Source organism: Eucalyptus grandis, chromosome 6 (genome assembly GCF_016545825.1).
Source record: "Eucalyptus grandis isolate ANBG69807.140 chromosome 6, ASM1654582v1, whole genome shotgun sequence".
In the NCBI taxonomy this organism is placed as follows: Eukaryota; Viridiplantae; Streptophyta; class Magnoliopsida; order Myrtales; family Myrtaceae; genus Eucalyptus; species Eucalyptus grandis.
Window position 1 is genome coordinate 9,236,338 of NC_052617.1, and position 20,792 is coordinate 9,257,129.

At 42.1% G+C, this 20,792-nt stretch overlaps 3 protein-coding genes and 1 long non-coding RNA gene across 4 annotated transcripts; 3 read left to right on the forward strand and 1 right to left on the reverse strand.

Annotated features, from left to right (window-relative positions):
- Positions 1–2,819: 2,819 nt before the first annotated feature.
- Positions 2,820–3,699, forward strand: LOC104435725. The gene is made up of 3 exons (XR_005551897.1): positions 2,820–3,066; positions 3,177–3,360; positions 3,459–3,699. It is a non-coding gene; the product is annotated as an uncharacterized LOC104435725 (long non-coding RNA).
- Positions 3,700–7,265: 3,566 nt separating this feature from the next.
- On the forward strand, positions 7,266–9,078 carry LOC104433989 (anthocyanidin 5,3-O-glucosyltransferase). Its single transcript, XM_010046920.3, has 2 exons — positions 7,266–8,185; positions 8,260–9,078. Exons 1-2 carry the CDS (start codon positions 7,318–7,320, stop codon positions 8,811–8,813), a joined length of 1,422 nt encoding a protein of 473 aa, XP_010045222.2. The 5' UTR covers positions 7,266–7,317; the 3' UTR covers positions 8,814–9,078.
- Positions 9,079–14,649: 5,571 nt separating this feature from the next.
- LOC120285902 (anthocyanidin 5,3-O-glucosyltransferase-like) lies at positions 14,650–16,373 on the forward strand. The gene is made up of 2 exons (XM_010046919.3): positions 14,650–15,556; positions 15,631–16,373. The coding sequence occupies exons 1-2, from the start codon at positions 14,692–14,694 to the stop codon at positions 16,176–16,178; spliced, it is 1,413 nt and encodes a 470-aa protein (XP_010045221.2). The 5' UTR covers positions 14,650–14,691; the 3' UTR covers positions 16,179–16,373.
- A 147-nt stretch (positions 16,374–16,520) lies between these two features.
- LOC104433986 lies at positions 16,521–20,043 on the reverse strand. The gene is made up of 5 exons (XM_010046918.3): positions 19,736–20,043; positions 18,621–18,874; positions 17,910–18,121; positions 17,550–17,817; positions 16,521–17,074 (listed from the first exon to the last, which is right to left on the reverse strand). The coding sequence occupies exons 2-5, from the start codon at positions 18,870–18,872 to the stop codon at positions 16,784–16,786; spliced, it is 1,023 nt and encodes a 340-aa protein (XP_010045220.2). The 5' UTR covers positions 18,873–18,874; positions 19,736–20,043; the 3' UTR covers positions 16,521–16,783.
- Positions 20,044–20,792: the final 749 nt, after the last annotated feature.

Below are 20,792 nucleotides of genomic sequence, written 5' to 3' on the forward strand. Positions count from 1 at the left end.
TTATTCAAATTGCTTGCAATTTTCATGCCCCTTTCTTATATTCATAATATTGTCAAAGCAATAGATAGCAGTTGGGCTGATGGTGCTTCAACAATTTGGTGGGAGTAATGCATTTGCCTACTATGCAGGTTCCATATTTGAATCAGCCGGTAAAAATCAACAGATAAATACATTAGTAATATACATTGCACCTAAAAAGGCTTTAAAAGATGACTTGAGAACCAAATTAGATATGCAACACCAACCAGGAGATGACAAGCAGGAATCAGCAATGATAACCATGATACTTCTCTAAATGATACAAGCACGTGTTAATAGCTCTAACTTCATAGCAGCTCCAATTAGTATCAAGGAACAGGTGAAGGTCACTGTCCAACCTTAAAGTCCAGTAACATCTGTTAACGGAATCCTGATGAGTTCAAATGAGGACACGTCATTCGCCAAGGCAGGGCTGAGGAAAGCTGAGGAATTGATGACCGGAGCTTTCACAGAATTCTACCAAAAGCTTCAACTTCTAAAGAGCTACTGGTAAGGCCAATCTTCGCCAAATTTTGGGTAATCGAGGATCACCCGTGTTCCTTTTCTCAGTACAATGACAAGCTAGTTAACCTGACAGCGTCTTGAACCAACTAGCATTCTCCAAAATTATGAAGAAGTACGACAAGATACATTAATTCTATCGTTCTAACTATCTTCTTCAAGGTCTTTCGATGCTCGACTATGCTAGCAAATCATCCACCGTCTTTAAGTAAGACTTTGAAGCATTATGACGAGCGACTGAGATACTAAACTTTTTCCCAACAATGACACCCTTCTCAATAAGGGAAAATTTGGATCATCTTTAGAACCCCAGGTTTCAAGGCTTATGGAAAGAGTTTAAGCTGCATTTATAAAGCATTTTGCTAATGGAAACTGCAGTAAAGGGATGTGAACCCTAAGACCGATAGATAAGAGAGAGAAGCATAGAATTGCGTTCTTTCTAGGTATACATTTTACAAGAAGAAACATTGTTAGTTCAAATAATGAACTCCTCTATGCTTTCTTTCTCTGTAAGTGCGAGACAAGGCTAACAAGCTCTCTCAATTTGTGAGACTGAGACTGCCTCTTTCTACCTAAGTTGTTATCAGTTATGTTTATCAAGGTACATTTTTATGTTTTTCTGGTGCTTGTAGGTTGCTTTACTGCATGTTTATTGGCTTTTGCAGTAAGCATTATAGTGGCTGTACATGCAAGAAATCTCCTAAAAAGAAACGGGCGCCAAAAATACGTGGAAACTATATTTCCCCTTTATAGGTGAGTTAAAATGTTTCTTTCAGGTTCATTACCATTTGAACGATGGAAAACTTTGAAAACGTCTTCTTTATTGAGAAACAATATGATGGCTTTAAGTGGATAGATGAATCATTCTGGAATATCTTCTTTCTGCAGCTTGTTCGAATTCATTATTTTGCACATGTTAATGTATGCCGCGAACATATACTACTGGAGGCGCTACCGTATCAATTACTCCTTTATATTTGGCTTCAAAAAGGGGACAGAACTGGGTTATCTGGAGATCCTTCTTAGTTCAGGGCTGTCGTTGTTAATGTTGGCTAGAGTTCTATCTAATCTTGATAAGGACATGGACCCAAGAATGGAAAGCTATAAGGCACTAACAGAATTAGTTCCACTCATTTTGGTCGTGGTAAGATTGAATGAAATTGCTCCAATCATCCAGTGTCGATACTTATGCATTTGAAGGTGGATAAGTTTGTTAATAGGAGAAGGCTTTATTTGGTAGTTAACGAGACTAAGGACTCCACTCGACAGGTTGTGATTTGGATAACATTCTGCCCTTTCAACATCATTTACCGTTCGAGCCGCTTCTTCCTGAGTCAGTGTGCTTTTCATTGTATATGTGCTCTATTTTACAAGGTGAGCACACTAACTTAAGACAAATCAAGCCCACATACATAACCTTCATGAAGTATGGGGTGATTTCATTTCACTATGTCAATGTTGCCGATAACGCTACTTGATTTTTTGTTGGCAGATCAACTCACCAGCTAGGTTTGCTCTTGTAGTATTCATACTTCTCATGACAAAATTCTATAATACTAGCTATTACTATATTCCCAAGTGATTTCAGCTTGTGTTAGTCTCAAGCCTATGACCAGATTTTCTAAATCATTTAACATCATATCAAAGAATAAGAGCATGGTTTATTTTTGACATGTTTTTCATTGGTCTGATCTGCTTGACATATTAATGAGGATCTATAGCAGTATTCTGAAAATTGGTCATTGCCTACTTCAGCAAAATCCTTTCTCGTCATATCAAAGAATAAGTGACCGTGATCTGTTAGATCCTGGGTGTAAAGTCATCTGAACAAACAAAACTGAATCAACTCATTACATTGTCGTTTCTTGTGGTAATCTTCAAACCAAGGTTTCTTTGCATGTAACTTATACCGATGGTAAATATTATTCAGGTTCAGGCCTTCAGAAATTTAGAATTTTATATGTCACTATGGTTGGGGAGATTTCAAAACTAGATCAAACAAGTGCGATGCAAGCAAACTCTACGAAGCATTTTACTTCATCATTACAGTTATTCCATATGGGATGCGTTTCCTTCAGGTAAACTTGCATGAAGGCATATTAGATCTCATGAAATTCTCCATTGACGAAGCCTCTTCAAAGAACTGCTTTTAACGTCTTGTCTCATTTCCTTTAAGAATTTTCCTATTTGCTATGTAATATCATATACATTTGTTCTGTCATGTTGGTTCTCAACATTTTCATGACATTCTAATGTTTTTTGTGCCTCCAGCGCTTGTACAATGAGGGAGACATAATGCAAGGGCGCAATGGCCTGAGGTACTTTTCCACCATCGTTGTAGTTGTCATGAGAACAAGTCATGATTTGAGAAGGGGGGTTGCAGCGGCCAACTCGGGGATTGCAACGGTCGCCAGCACGTACTGGGATCTTGTCATTGATTGGGGCCTCCTGAGGCGCAACGCCAAGAACTCCCGGCTAAGAGATAAACTCACAATTCCAAATAGAAGTATTTACTTTGTAGCCATGGTAAGCAAATGCTCACATTCACATTGTGCTTTGCAACTTTCGTAATTTCTACTTAGAGAAGTTGAAGGCTGAATGCTAGAAGCTTCTCGACTTTCTTGTTTTGCTGGCAGGCATTCTCATGGATTAACCCTGCTTGACTTATGTGCAACTGCAAGTACTGAATGTCACACTGAGACTTGCACGGATGCAAAACATTTTAGGCTTCAGAGAAGCGCCTTTCCTACATAGAATGGCCTTGATTGCAATCGTTGCTAGCTTGGAAATCATCCGCAGTGGGATTTGGAATTTTTTTAGGTATGTTGTGTTCTTTTTCCCTACTCTAACCTTTGTACCATGAAGTAGAAGAATCCAATGACATACCTGATGGAACACTGCTGATCTTTTACCGGCAGAAAGGGTTCCTAATGGATTCATGCTCAATGTTGTGCGAATGGAGGACCTAGCATCGCCAAATAGAAGCGGGGAATGCAACTTTGAAGTCCCCAAATGCTTGCGACTGGATTCGCCGGAGAAGGAGATGGATGTGAGCTCAACATCCGAATTTTTTTAGGTATGCTGTTGGTTTTTTTTTTTTTTAATATGATATAGCAAAACTAAGTTTGCTTGTAAACTTAAGAGTGGTTTGGAATATCACAATGCTAGTTTATAACATACAGATTTTCCTTAAGATCTTACCCAATGGCGGGAATGAGCAATTGTTACATAGTTTACCTTGAAAATGAAACCAAAAAAATGAGACAAAAAAAAAATCCATTAAAACCTGGAATCGACCCCAAAACCTGTGACGGGACAAACTCCAGGTTCTTGGTTCTGACAGGTAGATTTCAGGTTCCAAAAAATGAGGAACTTATACCCGATAGTAGGTTCCATGTTCCAGATAGAACCTATAAAGAACCAGGAATCGCTCACCCCTAGCACCACCCACAACAGACCCCATAACTTCTTCGTATGCATTCTAGTCATAGTTACTTATCTTAGTCATCTTAGATAGCTCGACAAGCACTAGCCCTTATATATGCGTGTGAAGAGGGTCTCTCAGTTAAGCCATCTAGTGTGCGTGTCATAAAGAGCCGGTATAAAGGGAGACAAGCTTACCCCACCGCACATTGTTGATGCCTTCGACTTCCTAGACCACCTCTCTCTCGTTCTCGAGCTCTGCAATTGCTACACCCCCTTCGGCTCATCACCAAACACACTCTCTCAGAGCCTAAGGCTTGCCATGTCGTCAAACGGGTGCATTATCATCGTCCATTGTGATGTGAAGCCCGAAAACATCTTGATCGACTGATGGAACAACCCGTAGCTCACCGACTTCGGGTCGACGATTGCTTAGTGTTGGGGAAAACTTAGGCAACAATTCATCACAAACTAAACCCAATCCAAGATCAATTTCTCTCCCTGAAACTAAACCGAGCAAAATCAACTTAGCTCCATCAATAACCAGCCATATATAACCTCGAAATAAGCAAATATAATGCATAAATGATAAGTAGACAAAGTCAACAACAATACCAAGGTTTTAACGTGAAAACCCAATGTCAGAAAAATTACAGATCGTCCAAAAACTTTCACTAATCACTAAAAATAGTAGGATACATAAAATATATTTCTCCAGTCACACACTAGGCTCCTCATAAATATTATAGGTTCATTTCCTCACAACAAAAGTGGATAAACATAAATGGGGCAACCATAACCGTAATTGGAGAATTCAGAGGTGAATCTTGATGAACGAAAATCATTAACTTGTAGTTCTCAATCTCATGAACAACATATTCTAATTTGAGCCAATTCCGTTAATACGACATATTCTAATTTAAGCCAATTCCGTCAATATTTGACTTTCGAATGGAAGCTCCAAAGTTCTGCCTCTTTTTCTTTTCTTCTTCTCCACACTCTTGGGTAACTCTCTCGAGTGGGGACACTCTCTTCCTCTCTCTCCTCTGGTCTTGCCCGAGGCAACCACTTACTTTTCTTTTTGTTGTTTTCTTTCCTTTTGACTTTTCTTCCTTTTTCTCTTTTGTTTTTCTTTTGTTTTGTTTTATGTTAGCTAGGCCCACAAGAGGTGGACCCAACCAGCACTTATTGACGAGGGCAAGGATGATGGTGGAGGGCGAGATGGGGATCCAGTTCTACGCTCCGCTAGAAGTGCTGCTCGGGAGGGAATCACCGTCCAACAAATAAAGAAATCAAACATGCTTATCAAAATCTCCCTTCAAATTCTAAACTGGACTTGAGCAGGTCCTTAAAAGAATCACGGAGGAAACAGGCGGGAGGACCGCCCTGGGGTGAGAGATCCCGCATTGTCCTCCTATTCCCTCTCTGTTGGGAAGACAAAGATAGATAGGGAATTAAGGGACTTCACAATGGTAAAGATAGATATTACGTCAAAACTTCTATTTTGGCTATTATTAGGTAGACAGGTATAATAGCATCTCGCGCTTGGAGTGAGTAAGGGTGAGTTAAATACTCACAAATGGGTTGACACGCCTTACGGCATTGTCCTCAACCAGAACAAGCAAAATCCTAATAGGAAGAAACGTCTTTTAACTCCATAAGAAAAAAAAAATCCAATTCACACTTGAGCAATGCCAGCGCTAGGTTGTTGTGGTTGGTGGTGGGGGTTTCCTGGGCAACGTGATGGGATGAATAAAAGAAATGCAAAGTGCAAAAGGAACGAGAGACTAATCAGTGAGCTCCATTTAGACATGTGGCAAGTGCTAAATTAAGTATTTTACTACCTATATGGCAAGACAAGCTTATTTGATATTTTCTCGAATAGCTATGACTTTGCAAGGTCTTCTTTAAATTATTATGAGATCATTACACAAATGGTTCATGAATTTATTACATGAACTTTAGCTCAATATATAATATCATCTCTCAATTTTTTTTTTTTATGTTCAATATGATTCATGAACTTTTGGTACATATTTAATCTAGTTTCCAAATTATATGAAAATATCCTATATCATCCGTGAAATTGAATTAATAAAAGAACAATAAATTAAAATTTCAATTACTACAATACATATTAAGCTAAAGATAATATTAAATAAATTAGAACTTTAGGAAATACATTACACATTAAACTAAAATTATTTAAGGATTAATTGAGGTGGCGGGATGAACTCAACGGTAGAGGCGGCAGCGCGGACTTCCATGATTCCATCTTCCCTGAAATAATATCCTTGGAGGGCGGGATGAACTCAACGGTAGAGGAGGCAAAGCGGACTTCCACCTTCCCTAAAATAATATTCTTGTGGGGTGGGACTTCCTTGGCAATCACGTTCCGATGACGTCAGCAATGACGTTCTTGACGCGGAGAAGATACTTACTACATGGTCAGAGCAGCAAGGTGTCGTTCTTATTCTTGATCATTATATTGTACCGCGGCCAGTACGACCAATCAAATATGCCAAGGCTGCCAAACGCGCTGAACTACAAGCGGCTTTTTTAAAATAGGTGAATCTCACTAAATTAGTTCTTTGAATTTCGCGTGGTGTTGCATAGGAAATTATAAGGGTGCGCTAAGCAATGCTTTCTACTCCCGTGAATAGGAATCCAATGAATATTCGAGTAGTACAAAAGCAGTTGAAGTAGATAATTTATTGTAACGACCCATACTTATTATTCGACTTTTGTCCATGAAAGTCAACTTTTTAATTGTCACGGAGAACAAAAACTGATCATAATATGAAAAACAAAAGTAAATGGAGTGATATTCGAGCTCTACACCACATTAATGAGCATATTATTATATTTTGTATTTTTTTTTTTTAACTCTTTTGATTTGTTCTTCATCTTATTTATAACTCATTTACTTAGCACTTTTTCGTTTAGATTATTATTATTTTTTGTTTGCATATACGTGACTAAAATAGCATCATAAGTAAATGTAATTTAAATGAATTCATAGAAAATATAAACAGCATAAAATATCATTTAATATCCAAACATACCTTAGTTTCTCTTATATTTTGTAGAAAAAAGGGTGGGTGATGCTAGGATATAAACCTAGCAATTTAAGATCGCAACATACTTCCTCGTTACCTAAGGATTGTTACCATAAGAATTTAATTTCTTTGGAACTTTTGATAATTTATGAAAAAATGAAATTAAAAAAGAAGCCGTGAAGGATGAAGTAATTGAACCCCGCCCGCCATACTGTTTGCCTATATAAACAAATGTTTCGACGTCCATATGCAGGCATTACCCAAATAGAGGTTGTAAGATACGACAAAGGAAAACATGGGGGAGACCATAATCCTCTATCCGTCGCCGTTGAGGGGTCACATCGTCTCCATGCTCGAGCTTGGACGGCTCATTCTCAAACGCCACCCTCGCTTCTCCGTCATCGTCATCCTCTCCTCCGCTTCTGCCGCCGCCCCCACCCCGGTCGCCAACTCCTCTTCCATCACTGTGCTCCACCTTCCACCATCCGCCGCCGCCCCAGCCGAGGGCAATCAAACGCCCTTCGATTTGGCCCACCGCGACACCTCCAACCTCCGCCTCACCCTTGCTGCCATCGCTGCTGCCGCGGACCTCCGAGCCCTTATCATCGATGTCTTCTCAGATGCCGCCTTCCCTGTGGCGGCCGCCCTTGGCATCCCAACCTACTACTACTTCACCTCGGGTGCTGCTGCCCTCGCCGTCTTCCTCCACTTTCCAACCCTCCACGGGAGCACCACCAAGAGCTTCAAGGACCTTGGAGACGAGACCGTGAACATTCCTGGGTTGCCTCCAATCAAGGCCTCGGACATGCCGGGGGGCATGCATGACCGAAGCTGGAGAATGTACGGCTACTTCTTGGATGCTTGCAGGAACATGATCTCGTCGTCTGGCATCATTGTTAACACGTGCGAGTCGCTTGAGAGTCGGATCATCAGAGTCATCAAAGAAGGATTGTGCGTGCCAGACAAGCCGACTCCGCCTATTTTTTCCGTTGGGCCTTTGGTTGAGTCAAAGGTTGACGGTGACGAGGGCGGTGGCGACACAAGAGAAAGAAGGCACGAGTGCTTGAGTTGGCTCGACTCGCAACCGAGCCGAAGCGTCGTGTTCTTGTGTTTTGGCAGCCAGGGAAGGTTCTCCGCTGCGCAGCTGAAGGAGATGGCCTCAGGTAAGCTTTCGTTTCGTGCAAAAATTACTTCACGTGCCGCTGCTTTATTCAAATTCAATTCTCCTGTTTATTAGGTTTGGAGAGAAGCGGGGTGAGATTCTTGTGGGTGGTGCGGCCTCCGCCGCAGGATGCGTCCGCAAAATCAACACCGGGGTCAAACGATGGCGACGACACGAGCATAGAGAAGTTCATGCCGGAGGGATTTCTGGAGAGGACAAGAGAGAGGGGGATGGTGGTGAAGTCGTGGGCACCGCAGACACAGGTGCTGAGCCACGGCTCGGTGGGTGGGTTCGTCACTCATTGCGGCTGGAACTCGATCATCGAAGCAGTGCACGCCGGCGTGCCCATGGTGGCCTGGCCTCTCTATGCGGAGCAGAAGGTGAACAGGGCGTTTCTCGTGGAGGACGCCGCTCTGGCGTTCCCACTGAGCATGTCGAACGAGGACGGGTTCGTGAGTGCGGACGAGTTAGCCAAGCGGGTCACCGAGCTGATGGTGGGCGCGGGAGAAGGAAAAGTGGTCAGAGAGCGGGTCTTGGCCACAAGAGACGGCGTGGTGGAGGCCTTGAGCGACGGCGGATCCTCTCAGGTTTCATTGGCCGCGGTGGCGGCGCTATGGAAACGAGGCTGAGACCCTAGCGCACTCGCTGTCAATCGATTAGCTGACCTCAATAGGGAGGTGTCACAACGACCAAATTAGAGTACTATGTCATAAGGGTGAGCATCCGTGGAGGATTACCCATGGACTTGGATCAGCCTGATTCGGCTAATCTTGATCCGGTTTTGAGGGGAATTAGGGCATTTCTTAATCCTGGGACCCATGGATCATATACTGTACGCATTGATTCGCAGTTTTGATATTTTAGAACTGATCCAACCTGGATCAATCCTATATATATATATACTCTTTCTATTCTTCTTATGTGGTTCTACTAGGTAAATTAGGAAGTAAAGACCCATCCTTGATTCAATCAAAAAAATAATTTAAAAAAAACCCCTCTTCACTCACCTCGCTACTCATCTCACCAATGCCGCTCAACTAGTGAAATCGCTCATCTCTCTCGGCCCGCCTTACAAACACAGCTCGCTCACCTCTTAAATTTCACATAACTTTTTTTTTTCATGGTTTGTTGCTTTTAACAAATGAAGAACTATGCGGTGCAATCTTGCCAAATTTTTTAGACAATTTCAATGAGGAAAAGATGAGACAATAGCACTAAAGAACTGGCAATTACAATCTTATGGCGAGAGCGGCTTTTGCTCGTGGTATTCTTTTTGGGTTTTAGAGTATTTATTTGGTATCACTAGTAAGCTGGAGAAAAAAGATGTAATTTGATTTATTTCCTTTTTGTATTTACGTTAAGTTGGGAGAAGATGGTGAGCTTGCTATTATTATTTAATTGTTACAGAACTTTCTTTTGTTTCGTGGCGGGAGATTGCGAATTCTTTTCTTTTTTTTGGGGGGTGCCGGTAAATTTCAAGAAGTATTGATGAGTGTAAAAAGCCTATTGGTAGACTATTAATATATTTATGAGATTATCAATTTTTTATAATTTTTAATTTAGTAATTTTATATGAAATTATCAACCAATCTAAATCAGTGCCACTCACCATTTTTTTGTTTTGATTACATTATCTCTAAATGTTTTCCTAGTAACTCTCAATCGCGCTTCTTATCGACATTAAAATATATATATATATATATATATATATTTTACTATAAAAAAATCCCAAACTAATACACATGTGACAAACTTACCCAAAATCTATTTTTTGACCATAAAAAATCCCAAATTGATACACTTGTAATAAATTTACCTTTTATTAACTTTCATCAAATTTTACCCTTAAATTTGCTAATTGGATGACCCATGTTGACGTGGCAAGTCCACGTGAAAATCCGTAGGGTTTTTTTTTTTTTTTGGTAAGGTAAGTATAAAAAAAAAACATAGGGTTAATGTCACGAAAAATCCCAAATTTGTCATGAGCATATCATTAAATTTATTATGAGAATACTGTTAAATTATCACAAAAATATTGTTAAATTTGTCACGAGATATACCGATTTGAGATTTTTTTTATGATATTTACCATATGAATTTCCACGTAGACTTGCCACATCACTACACTACATCACCATGTGTCATCTAAGTCAGCAAATTTAACATTTAATTTAACGAAAGCTAACAAAGGGTAAATTTGTCATAAATATACAAATTTGAGGTTTTTGATGGTCAAAAAGTTAATTTGGGGTAAATTTATCATAGATCTATTAATTTGGGATATTTAGTGTTCAAAAAATTAATTTTTGGTAAATTTATCATAAGTCCATAAATTTAGGATTTTTCAGAATACTAACCCATTTTTATGTGTTTCCAGCGATTCTTTAAGTCTATTGACCCTTTTTAGAGATTATTAACCTTAATTAGAATAATTTATCATATTTTCTCCAATCAAGTTACTTTTTAATTTGGGTTATCAACTTATATCTGAGTTGCTTACTAAATTTATCAATTCTCCATCAATTATTATCAATTTTATTTGCTTTTCGTTAATTACATACCAAATTTACCGACTCCAATGACGTCGACAACCACAATGGTGTGAAAAAATACTAGCTAGGTCTATCTTACTGCTTGGGCACTAGGACACTCCATTTAGCTTTGGCCATGTATCTAGGTTGGGCTCACTGGCTAGTCTCTTTTGTCTCCCTCTTCCACACCTTGCACTAAACGTGGCCAAGACACCCACAACAGACCGCACGACTTCTTCGTCTGCATTGTCTCCCCACCACACACCACCGATGCCTTCGATTTCCCAGACTGCCTTTCTATCGTCCTCAAGCTTTGCAAGCGCCGCACCTCTGCGATCTCATCACTCACTGCCCCCTCTCAGAGCCCAAGACTTGCCATGCCATCAAACGAGAGCGCTGCCACTGTATCCGTGGTCGTCCACTGTAACGTGGAGCCTAACAACATTCCGATCAACTGGTGCAATGACCTGAAGCTCTCGGACTTCGGGTTGGCAATCTAGCTTGGTGTCAATGATTAGGGCGATGGTCGAGGGTGTGATGGAAACGCAACTCTACGTTTTGCTGGAGGTGTTGCTGAAGAGGGAATCACCATCCAACAAAGAAATCAAAATCTCCCTTTTAATTCCACGAACATCTGAAACCCCAAAAATATCGAATTTTTCTCACCAATTCAAAACCAGAACAAGCAAAGTCCTATTAGGAAGAAACTCAAGATGACCCCTCTTTTAACTCCATAAGAAAAAAAAAAACAAAACAAAACAAAACAAAATCCAACTCATAGTTAAGTAAGGCCAGAGTGAGGTCATGGTGATTGGTGGTGGGGGCTTCGTGGGCATGGTTATTGACGTTGGTGGTGGTTGAATGGAATAAAGGAGGAGGAAGAAGAGAAATGCAATATAACGACACGGGCCCCACTATATAATGATTATTGACGTTGGTGGTGGTTTTTTTTTTTTTTTTTTTTTGGTTAGTCCTACTCTATTCCTACTCTACACTCACTGCGGACTTGTGCCCTACCTCTTGCGGGGGCGTGGGAGTCGCAACCCACTCTCAAACTTACGCGTCCCTACTCCCTATCCCCCGAGAAGGTGGGGATTTGAACCCCTCACCTCCCCCTTCCATGTTGGAAGGGTGATCACTGGGGCGAACCCCCAGTGGTTACGTTGGTGGTGGTTGAATGGAATAAAGGAGGAGGAAGAACATAAATGCAATGTAACGAATTGGGCCCACTGTATAATATTGTCCGCCCCCTCTAAGCGATGTGGGACGTGGGACGGGAGACATGCCCTTAGCCTCACATCGTCACATTCTCCCCCCCTTAAGGCACAGGGCCCTCGATGTGGCCCCCACACGCGGTCGGGAATCGACTCTGATACCATTTGTAACGATTTGGGCCCCACTGTATAATATTGTCCACTTTGGACACTAAGCCCTCACGATTTTAAAACGCATTATACATATTAAAAAGACCCAAGCCTTTATAAACTAGCCCCATGACTCCCCCCCCCCTAAGCGATATGGGACGGGAGACATGCCCTTAACCTCACATGCAAGGTGCACAAAAGACTAGAGACTGACCAGTGAACCCCACCTTGGACAAGTGGCTAGCTAAATAGAGTGTCCTACAAGATAAGCCTACCTGATATTTTCTTGGATAAAGGTGGCTTTGCGAAGTCTCATTATGGTACGGTTACACAAATTAGGGGCAAACATGATTATAGGATAGACCCTGAAACTCTGGTGAAAATCCGTCTCGTTTCAGGCTCTAAACTCTAATGTATGCAAGATAGGTTTTAGATTTCAAAAATTTGGAAACTTATTTGGATGGGTAAGTTCAAAGTTCTAAGTTAGTGAAACCTAGAACTTAAAACCTAAAATAAGTTCTTGTGTTTTTCTCAATCTATTTCTTCACGCAATCTTACAGTATTCCATAACGTTGGATGATGAATATATAATCTAAAGCCACTAGCATAAATTTCCATTTTATGACTTAGACTTTTACTTTGTTAATGTTGGATTTTTTTATGTCCAAATATAAGTTATGGTCAATGAATTGTAGTAGTGAATGGTGGTTATTGCAATCATTTAATTAATGATACACATGGAACTAAAGTTAACCTTGGAACTTGTGATAGAGTAGGTTATAAGTTATAAAGTATGCAAGGTAGGTTCCGCGTTCCAGATTCTACATTCCAGGTGGAACTTGTACAGACTTGGACTACTCACTCCTAACACAGATGGTCCATGAACTTTCTCCTATGTGCAATGTAGTCTCTAAACTTTTAATTTGTTCCATGTGGTCCTTGAAATCTAACCAAATGTGCAATATCATCCTTCAACTTTTATGTGTTCAATGTGATTCCTAAACTTTTGGTATATATTCTTAATTCCTGAATAATATGAAAAATGTCCAATATTAATAGAATAACGATATTGAACTACATTCCACATTGAGTTATAAAGTTTATAAACAATATTGAACAAATTAAAAATTATGCATTATATTACATATTTGGTCAAAATTTAGAGATTAATCATGTCATTTACTCAATGTTCATCTTTTTCTGTGTGGGATGACGTCAAAGGTAGAGGTGGCAACGCGGAGTTCCATTCCCCCTAAAAGAATATACTTGTCGGCAATCATGTGCTGGGGATGACGTTAGGAATGGGAAGCATTGCTTAGTGCACCCTTGTAATTTCGTATACGACACGACATGAGATAGCCTGTCCGATTTTAGTGAGGATATGAATCAATTGCTTATGGAAATAGGTCCAATTCTTGATTCCAATTTTTGGAATTGGTACTGTACGGGGAGGTTTTAGATTGTTGGTGTTGAATCCATCCACCTATCAACCACCGACTAAAACCTATTTTATAAAGTTGGAGGAAGATGATTTTATCTTTTTAAAATGAGCTTAACTTCCCTGTTGCTTTAAAGCCGTTTTCTTGTTTATATCATTTTATCATAACTGCTATTTCTCTTGGATTTTTATACAAACAAAGTGAAAAAAAAAAAAAAAAAAAAAAAACAATTCTCAAGTAGATCTTGGAATCGGATCGTGCAAATAAGGTAAGATTCTAGTTGGCTTTTGAAAAAAATGATAGATTCCATGTTTCACAAACTACAGATCGGTTCTCATAGGATAGTTTCGGTTCTGTAACCTATTCTCTCTGAACCAATTATCCCTAGTTAAAACAAGCGATCGATGATCAAATGCCCAGAAAGAAAAATCTGTTGCGTCTGGTTCTTAATTAGTAGACGGTCACCGAATTAGGTGGCCCATCATGGGTCACTCACTTTAATGCTTGGTAAGGACAGGTCCTTTTTGGCTTGTTTCGCATGGTTCAAACATGCAAGTAATGATAATTCTTTTTTCTTTTCTTTTTTTGTCCTTTATTTGGGTAGGAACTTCCCAATTTGCACTGCACCGCACAAGCGGTTGGAGTAGATTCTTAGAAAATATAAAAAGCACGGAACATTATTTAGTATTCATACGCACATTTAAACTTGAGCAAGTCCTTAAAAAATTTTATCCTTATTCAATCCGAATCTCGAGACTTTCAAGTTGTAAAGTACTTAAAGGTATGCTCTTCTCCTAGGAAAAAAAAAAAACAAAAGACAATCGGAAAAAGTAAAGCTTGGTATGTCAATATAAGAAATGCAGTCTGGCAGCTTGCCTTGTTGATGGATAAGCACAAACAAGTCATACGTACATTAATTTCTCTAAATACTACGTTGTAAATCTATATCTATTTATTTGGATGTCCTTACATTGCAAAATACTTCCTCGTTACCTAGGGCTTGTTGCCATCCGAAATTAATTTTTTCTGAACTTTTTATGATAATTTATGAATGAAATTAAAAAAGAACCCGCGAAGTATGAAACAATTGAACACCGCGGGCGGTATTGTTTGCCTATATAAACTATTTTTCGACGTTCAGAAGCACAGTTCCCAGACACAACATAGGAAAATATGAAGGAGACCATAGTCCTCTACCCGTCGCCATTGAGAGGTCACATAGTCTCCATGCTCGAGCTTGGACGGCTCCTTGGCAAACACCACCCTCGCTTCTCCATCATCATCATCCTCTCCTCCGCTTCCACCGCCGCCCCGGTCACCAACTCCTCTTCCATCACTGTCCTCCACCTTTCATCCACCGCCGCCCCCGCAGCAGCTGAGCTTGATCAAACGCCCTTCGATTTGGCCCGCCACAACACCTCCAACCTCCGCCTCGCCCTCGCCGCCATCGCCTCCGCCGCAGACCTCCGAGCCCTCATCATCGACGGCTTCTCAGATGCCGCCTTCCCTGTGGCGGCAGCCCTTGGCGTCCCGACCTACTACTACTTCACCTCGGGTGCCGTTGCCCTCGCCGTCTTCCTCCACCTTCCAACGCTCCACGGGAGCACCACCAAGAGCTTCAAGGACCTTGGAGACGAGACCCTGAACATTCCTGGGTTGCCTCCAATCAAGGCCTCGGACATGCCGTGGGGTATGCATGACCGAAGCTGGAGAATGTACGGCTACTTGTTGGATGCTTGCAGGAACATGATCTCGTCGTCCGGCATCATTGTTAACACGTGCGAGTCGCTTGAGAGTCGGATCATCAGAGTCATCAAAGAAGGATTGTGCGTGCCAGACCGGCCGACTCCGCCTATTTTTGCCGTTGGGCCTTTGGTTGAGTCAAAGGTTGACGGTGACGAGGGCGGTGGCGACACAAGAGAAAGAAGGCACGAGTGCTTGAGTTGGCTCGACTCGCAACCGAGCCGAAGCGTCGTGTTCTTGTGTTTTGGCAGCCAGGGAAGGTTCTCCGCTGCGCAGCTGAAGGAGATGGCCTCAGGTAAGCTTTCGTTTCGTGCAAAAATTACTTCACGTGCCGCTGCTTTATTCAAATTCAATTCTCCTGTTTATTAGGTTTGGAGAGAAGCGGGGTGAGATTCTTGTGGGTGGTGCGGCCTCCGCCGCAGGATGCGTCCGCAAAATCAACATCGGGGTCAAACGATGGCGACGACACGAGCATAGAGAAGTTCATGCCGGAGGGATTTCTGGAGAGGACAAGAGAGAGGGGGATGGTGGTGAAGTCGTGGGCACCACAGATTCAGGTGCTGAGCCACGGCTCGGTGGGCGGGTTCGTCACTCACTGCGGCTGGAACTCAATCATCGAAGCAGTGCACGCCGGCGTGCCCATGGTGGCCTGGCCTCTCTACGCGGAGCAGAAGGTGAACAGGGCGTTTCTCGTGGAGGATGCCGCCCTGGCGCTCCCACTGAGCATGTCGGACGAGGACAGGTCCGTGAGTGCGGACGAGTTAGCCAAGCAGGTCACCGAGCTGATGGAGGGCTCGGGAGAAGGAAAAGTGGTCAGAGAGCGGGTCTTGGCCGCAAGAGAAGGCATGGTGGAGACCTTGAGCGACGGCGGATCCTCTCAGGTTTCATTGGCCGCGGTGGCGGCACTATGGAAATGAGGCTGAGACCCTAGTGCACTCATTGTCAATTGATTAGCTGACCTCAACAGGGAGGTGTCACAGTGACCAAATTAGAGTACTATGTCGAACTGTTTCCCATGAAGTACACCAAAAATAAACAAAAAACATGGAGCGGGTATCTTAGTTTGTTAGCTAGATTTTCGATAAACCAGTTTTTCCATTTGGAAGTTCTAATTTTTCAAGATATACCGAGACCGATCTCGAGTTCAAAGAAAAAGGGACATTTTTTAACATGTTCAACAAATGCATATCAGACTGATTCTGTACAGTGGATTGCTGCGTCTGAAACAGCAAGCATAGAGAACTAGTGCTAGAGATAAGGAAGAAAAGCAAGTAAGAAAGCATCAAATTAGGAAGAGACCAATCATCAAGCATATGCATAGCAAGCAACTAGAGATCTCAATCATCTTAAAGTCCAAGGCGACACTGACACACTTGTTGCCGGAAAATGATTAGAGAAGCTAATTCTCTCACGTATGCAGGGTGCACCAGTCCATACACAAGCCAATGATCTCCAGGAGCCTCACCTGTTACATGGAAATTGTTCAAGGCGAGGTGGGTAGGTTCCCCCGCACAAGCAAAGCTTATCCCAGTAAAAGTGCCCTTATCACAGCAACACAAAGATCGCTCTCGAAGATGCACAAGTGTCCGCCGTTGGGCACCTCGTGGTAACGAATCCATGGAAGTTTCTGTGCAATGTACTGGTTAATCTCACATGGAATTATGCGGTCTTCCATCCCTTGCCAAAGGTGGACTGAGCCCTGATTGTCGGGAAAAGGGTTTTCCAGTTCCAGGGGATCAAATTCCCAGCTTGCATAACCTGCTATTAAATCCCGGTGTAGAGATTCATGAACACCTTGGTGCTGTATCTTTTCCTGAATTCCAAAACATTGCAGTTACACAAAGTGTTTCTAAATTTTTCATGCCCTAACTTTGACGACCCAAAAATGATTGTACTTTCCTTACTAAGTCGCAGATAAGAAATGGCTGATCAATTTATTTTCAAACACTATCCATCAAACAAAATCAAGTAAAACCATGAGATGGTCGACACAAGTTTACAGATCTGAATAAGAAATATCTCAATGAGAGAAGTCATCTCTGTTGCGACAGAGGATAGTAGCATCTGTATCAACATGTTCCGAAAAAATGGTTTTTCATCATTATGTTCTGCCAACGAAGATCTCCAGCCTTTAGTGCATCTGAGCATGAAATAGCTTTGCATTTAGCTTCGCATTTGCAGCACTAGCTTTTAAAGTGAAACATCTCTCAGCAAGGAAATACTTCTGTTTGCATCAACATAACAAAAAGCGAACTGCTCTTATAAATGCATAAGAGAATACAACTCACCTGACAAAGGTTAATTTTGTCCCCACAGCTCTTGATAATTTCCATATCTCCTGGGCTGAAAATCTTCATGTTGCCAGCCATGATGCTTAGCGAGGTAAACCATTTTTGGGTCATCCACCAGTAAAGTAACCAAGGGGCATGATGAGCGACTCGAAATGTCCATTGATCGGTTACTTGCAATTTTCCAAAGGCCTCCCTTAATAGCCTGGAAGGAAATGAATGCCACCAGTAGTGCACAAAAGGGACAACAAGGGAAATTCCCGATAACCTACATGTGAGGACAGGTCGATAAACATGAGAAGTTCAAACAGCGACTTAATCGGGCAATCAAACTTGAAAAGCTAATGGCTAGATCAATGCCGGTGGGGTATATATCTGAGGCAACCCCAAGCCGGGTAGGCACCCATTGAGACCCCAATCACATAAAATCTGGACCCAATCTGTAACCGGTCAGCTAATTCTTCAATATCTGATGCCTCATTTTTCACAGTGCGAGATGGATTTGGATCACTATCCCCATAACCTGCTCTGTCGTAGAAGAGAAAGTATATTTTTAGCTCCTCTATAAGTTCCTGTAAAAGAAAACATGATGATGATTGTACCATAATCCTCAAGACTTCTACCACATTTGATAAAGATGCACAAATGCCAGCAATCAATCACCATTAGTAAAGGACTACACGCATCAGATTGGGAAGTCAAAAGGCATTACTGCAGAGGGCAAGCTGAAAATCCATGATGCAAAGACAAATCATATTTTTGTTCAGTGCAAAATGCCACAAACAGTTTTTACTTTTCTTCACCCAAAACAACCTCAGTTCAACATCCCCGTACCCAAAGCTGTTATGTGATAGTGCAATGACATTCTGATGCTGAATTTGCCACCTTTAACTCTGCCAGTATAGCTAAATATTTTTTTTTTAATTAACAATGAATTTTCTCCCATAAAGTACGTTTCAGGAAATAAACACACAAGAAAATGCAGTAATTGGATGCAATGCCCGCAAGAAATAGGCAACAATTATTGGTCTACGATCTACATCAGTAAAGAAAAGCAGAGATGTTCCCTACTTGTGGAATTGGTAAATTGAGATCCTTGGAGCTGTTGAACCCATGGATTACAATAACTTTGTACTTAGCCTCTTCCTTTGGAGCGCCGATCTCCCTGTAAGCTAAATACCTCCCATCACTGAGTTTGACCCTGGGGGACGTGACTGGAGGACCATTTCTCGAGCCACATATCTTTGGAGGTGGGGGCTTCAATGCCTGGTATACCCATCCGAGAACACCTACCACCACTGCCACCGCAATAGGCCCCAACATCGCTGGAAACGAGAGGAGTGGCCATTGAGTAATCTTCCAGCTTAGATAGAGATAATGTTAATATGCCCTAGAAGCCACAGACAGATATGCATATATGAACAGCCTAGAGTATGACAGCAACCACCATTCTCCACCAGGATCAAGATGATGTTTCAATCCTAGTTAAAATGATAAATCCTCTGATAGTTGTATAATCACTTCTTTATCCTTTCCTCTTCCATTTATTAATATATTTGGCCACGGCAAATTAGACATTCATTCAAGCTCAGTCACTGATCATCAACGATCGTTAAGAAAACCCATCGCAAAACGACTCAGACGAGCAGAACAAGACTCGCAGAATGCCTGTGAAAATCTCATCCCGGGATTGTAACCAATTAAAAAAGTAAAGGCAACATAACGTAGCCTGTGATACACAGTAAAGATGGTCGGAGAGCTTTATGTGAATCATATTGAAGCATCCTTCATGCATTTACATCGATCCGATTCACTTAAATCAACAATCGACTGCCATAAATCGGACTCAAACTCTACGTTTCGCTCTTTAAAATTCCAGAAGCAGCCGTCCACTTAGGACCTGCTAACCAATTACTCAAAAAAACCTTGTTCTTCTTCTTTTTTTTCAATCTTCTGCTACTAAATAAGGAATTCCTGGACTCTGGACTCTGCAATCCAAACCGAGAATGACCCCCTCACAAAAACGTAGCGGCTCGACCACATTCCTAAAACTCAGGAGCGTTTCGCTAATGACCATAGCGAAAATGCGAACTTTCCCAATTATACCATCACCCCACTCGAGCACAGACCACAAAAGGAGAGCGAGCGATGCAACACATTCATGGAATAGATAGACAAGAAGAAACCTCAAAGTCGAATCGACTTCTCTCGAACCAGAGCGAACCCGAAGCCGTCAGGATCTCGCCACTGGACTTTGTAGTACAGCTGGTCACTGAACTGGAGAAGCGAAACCGAAAGAGACCCACAGGAGAACGGTGAGACGCAGGGCGGTCGGAAGAGAAGACAAAAACGATGGTCTTGGCGTCTCGCACCGGAATGTCTGGAGTGCACGAGACCGGAAAGAAAGGCGCGTGGAGACAAAAGAATGGCGGCCTTTGTCGCCATGAATGGTAGTTGAGCGTCGCCTTCTTCGCTCGCAAGCGTGCCTTCTGCACTTGGCTTTTGGTGCCAAACCCATGTCGGATCACTTACCTAATAATTGGGTTCAATTATTCGATTGACATCGACCGGTGACTCCTTGGCTAATCGTCGAGTCGCGTCCCCACATGGATGATTAGCCAAAGAAAAAGACTTCTTTTGCCCAAAATTACTTTGAAAATTTCGGAAAACTCCAAGGTTGCGCACGATTCGACGACGGATCTTCCTTGTTTACGCTCCGACCGGAGCGATGATCGTGACAGGGAGGCCTTTCGAATCGCCCTTAAACGGACCCATCGATCAGCTCATCACGCTCAGGCCCGAAGCCTTTCGTCGACGACTCGTTCAGGAGGCCCATCAGGCCGGTTCTGGTTTTGCTCTGTTGGGCCTGAAAAACCCATTTTGCAGAATTGGATCGGTCCAGAGTAGGACGTATCTACTAAGGGTGTGCATGGTCGAGGTGAGCAGTTCCCGACATAGAACCGGAACTGCCTGCAAAGAATCAGTTCGAAAAATTAGAATCGGGAATCACCCGCTAGTTGCTAGATCCACTCGGGAACCGCACCACCGATTCGATTCGATTCCTAGGTGGATCCATAGAACCGGTCCAACCTCTGCGCCTTCCCCTTTTCACCCCCCCCCCCACACATCTACTTATTTTGGCTCTCTCGATCATGATAGCTTTATTCTCCTCAAGTACTAGCGCCGTGGCGGCAGTGGTCACAATCCTCGCGCTCCTTCCATCCCAACCACCACCACCATCTT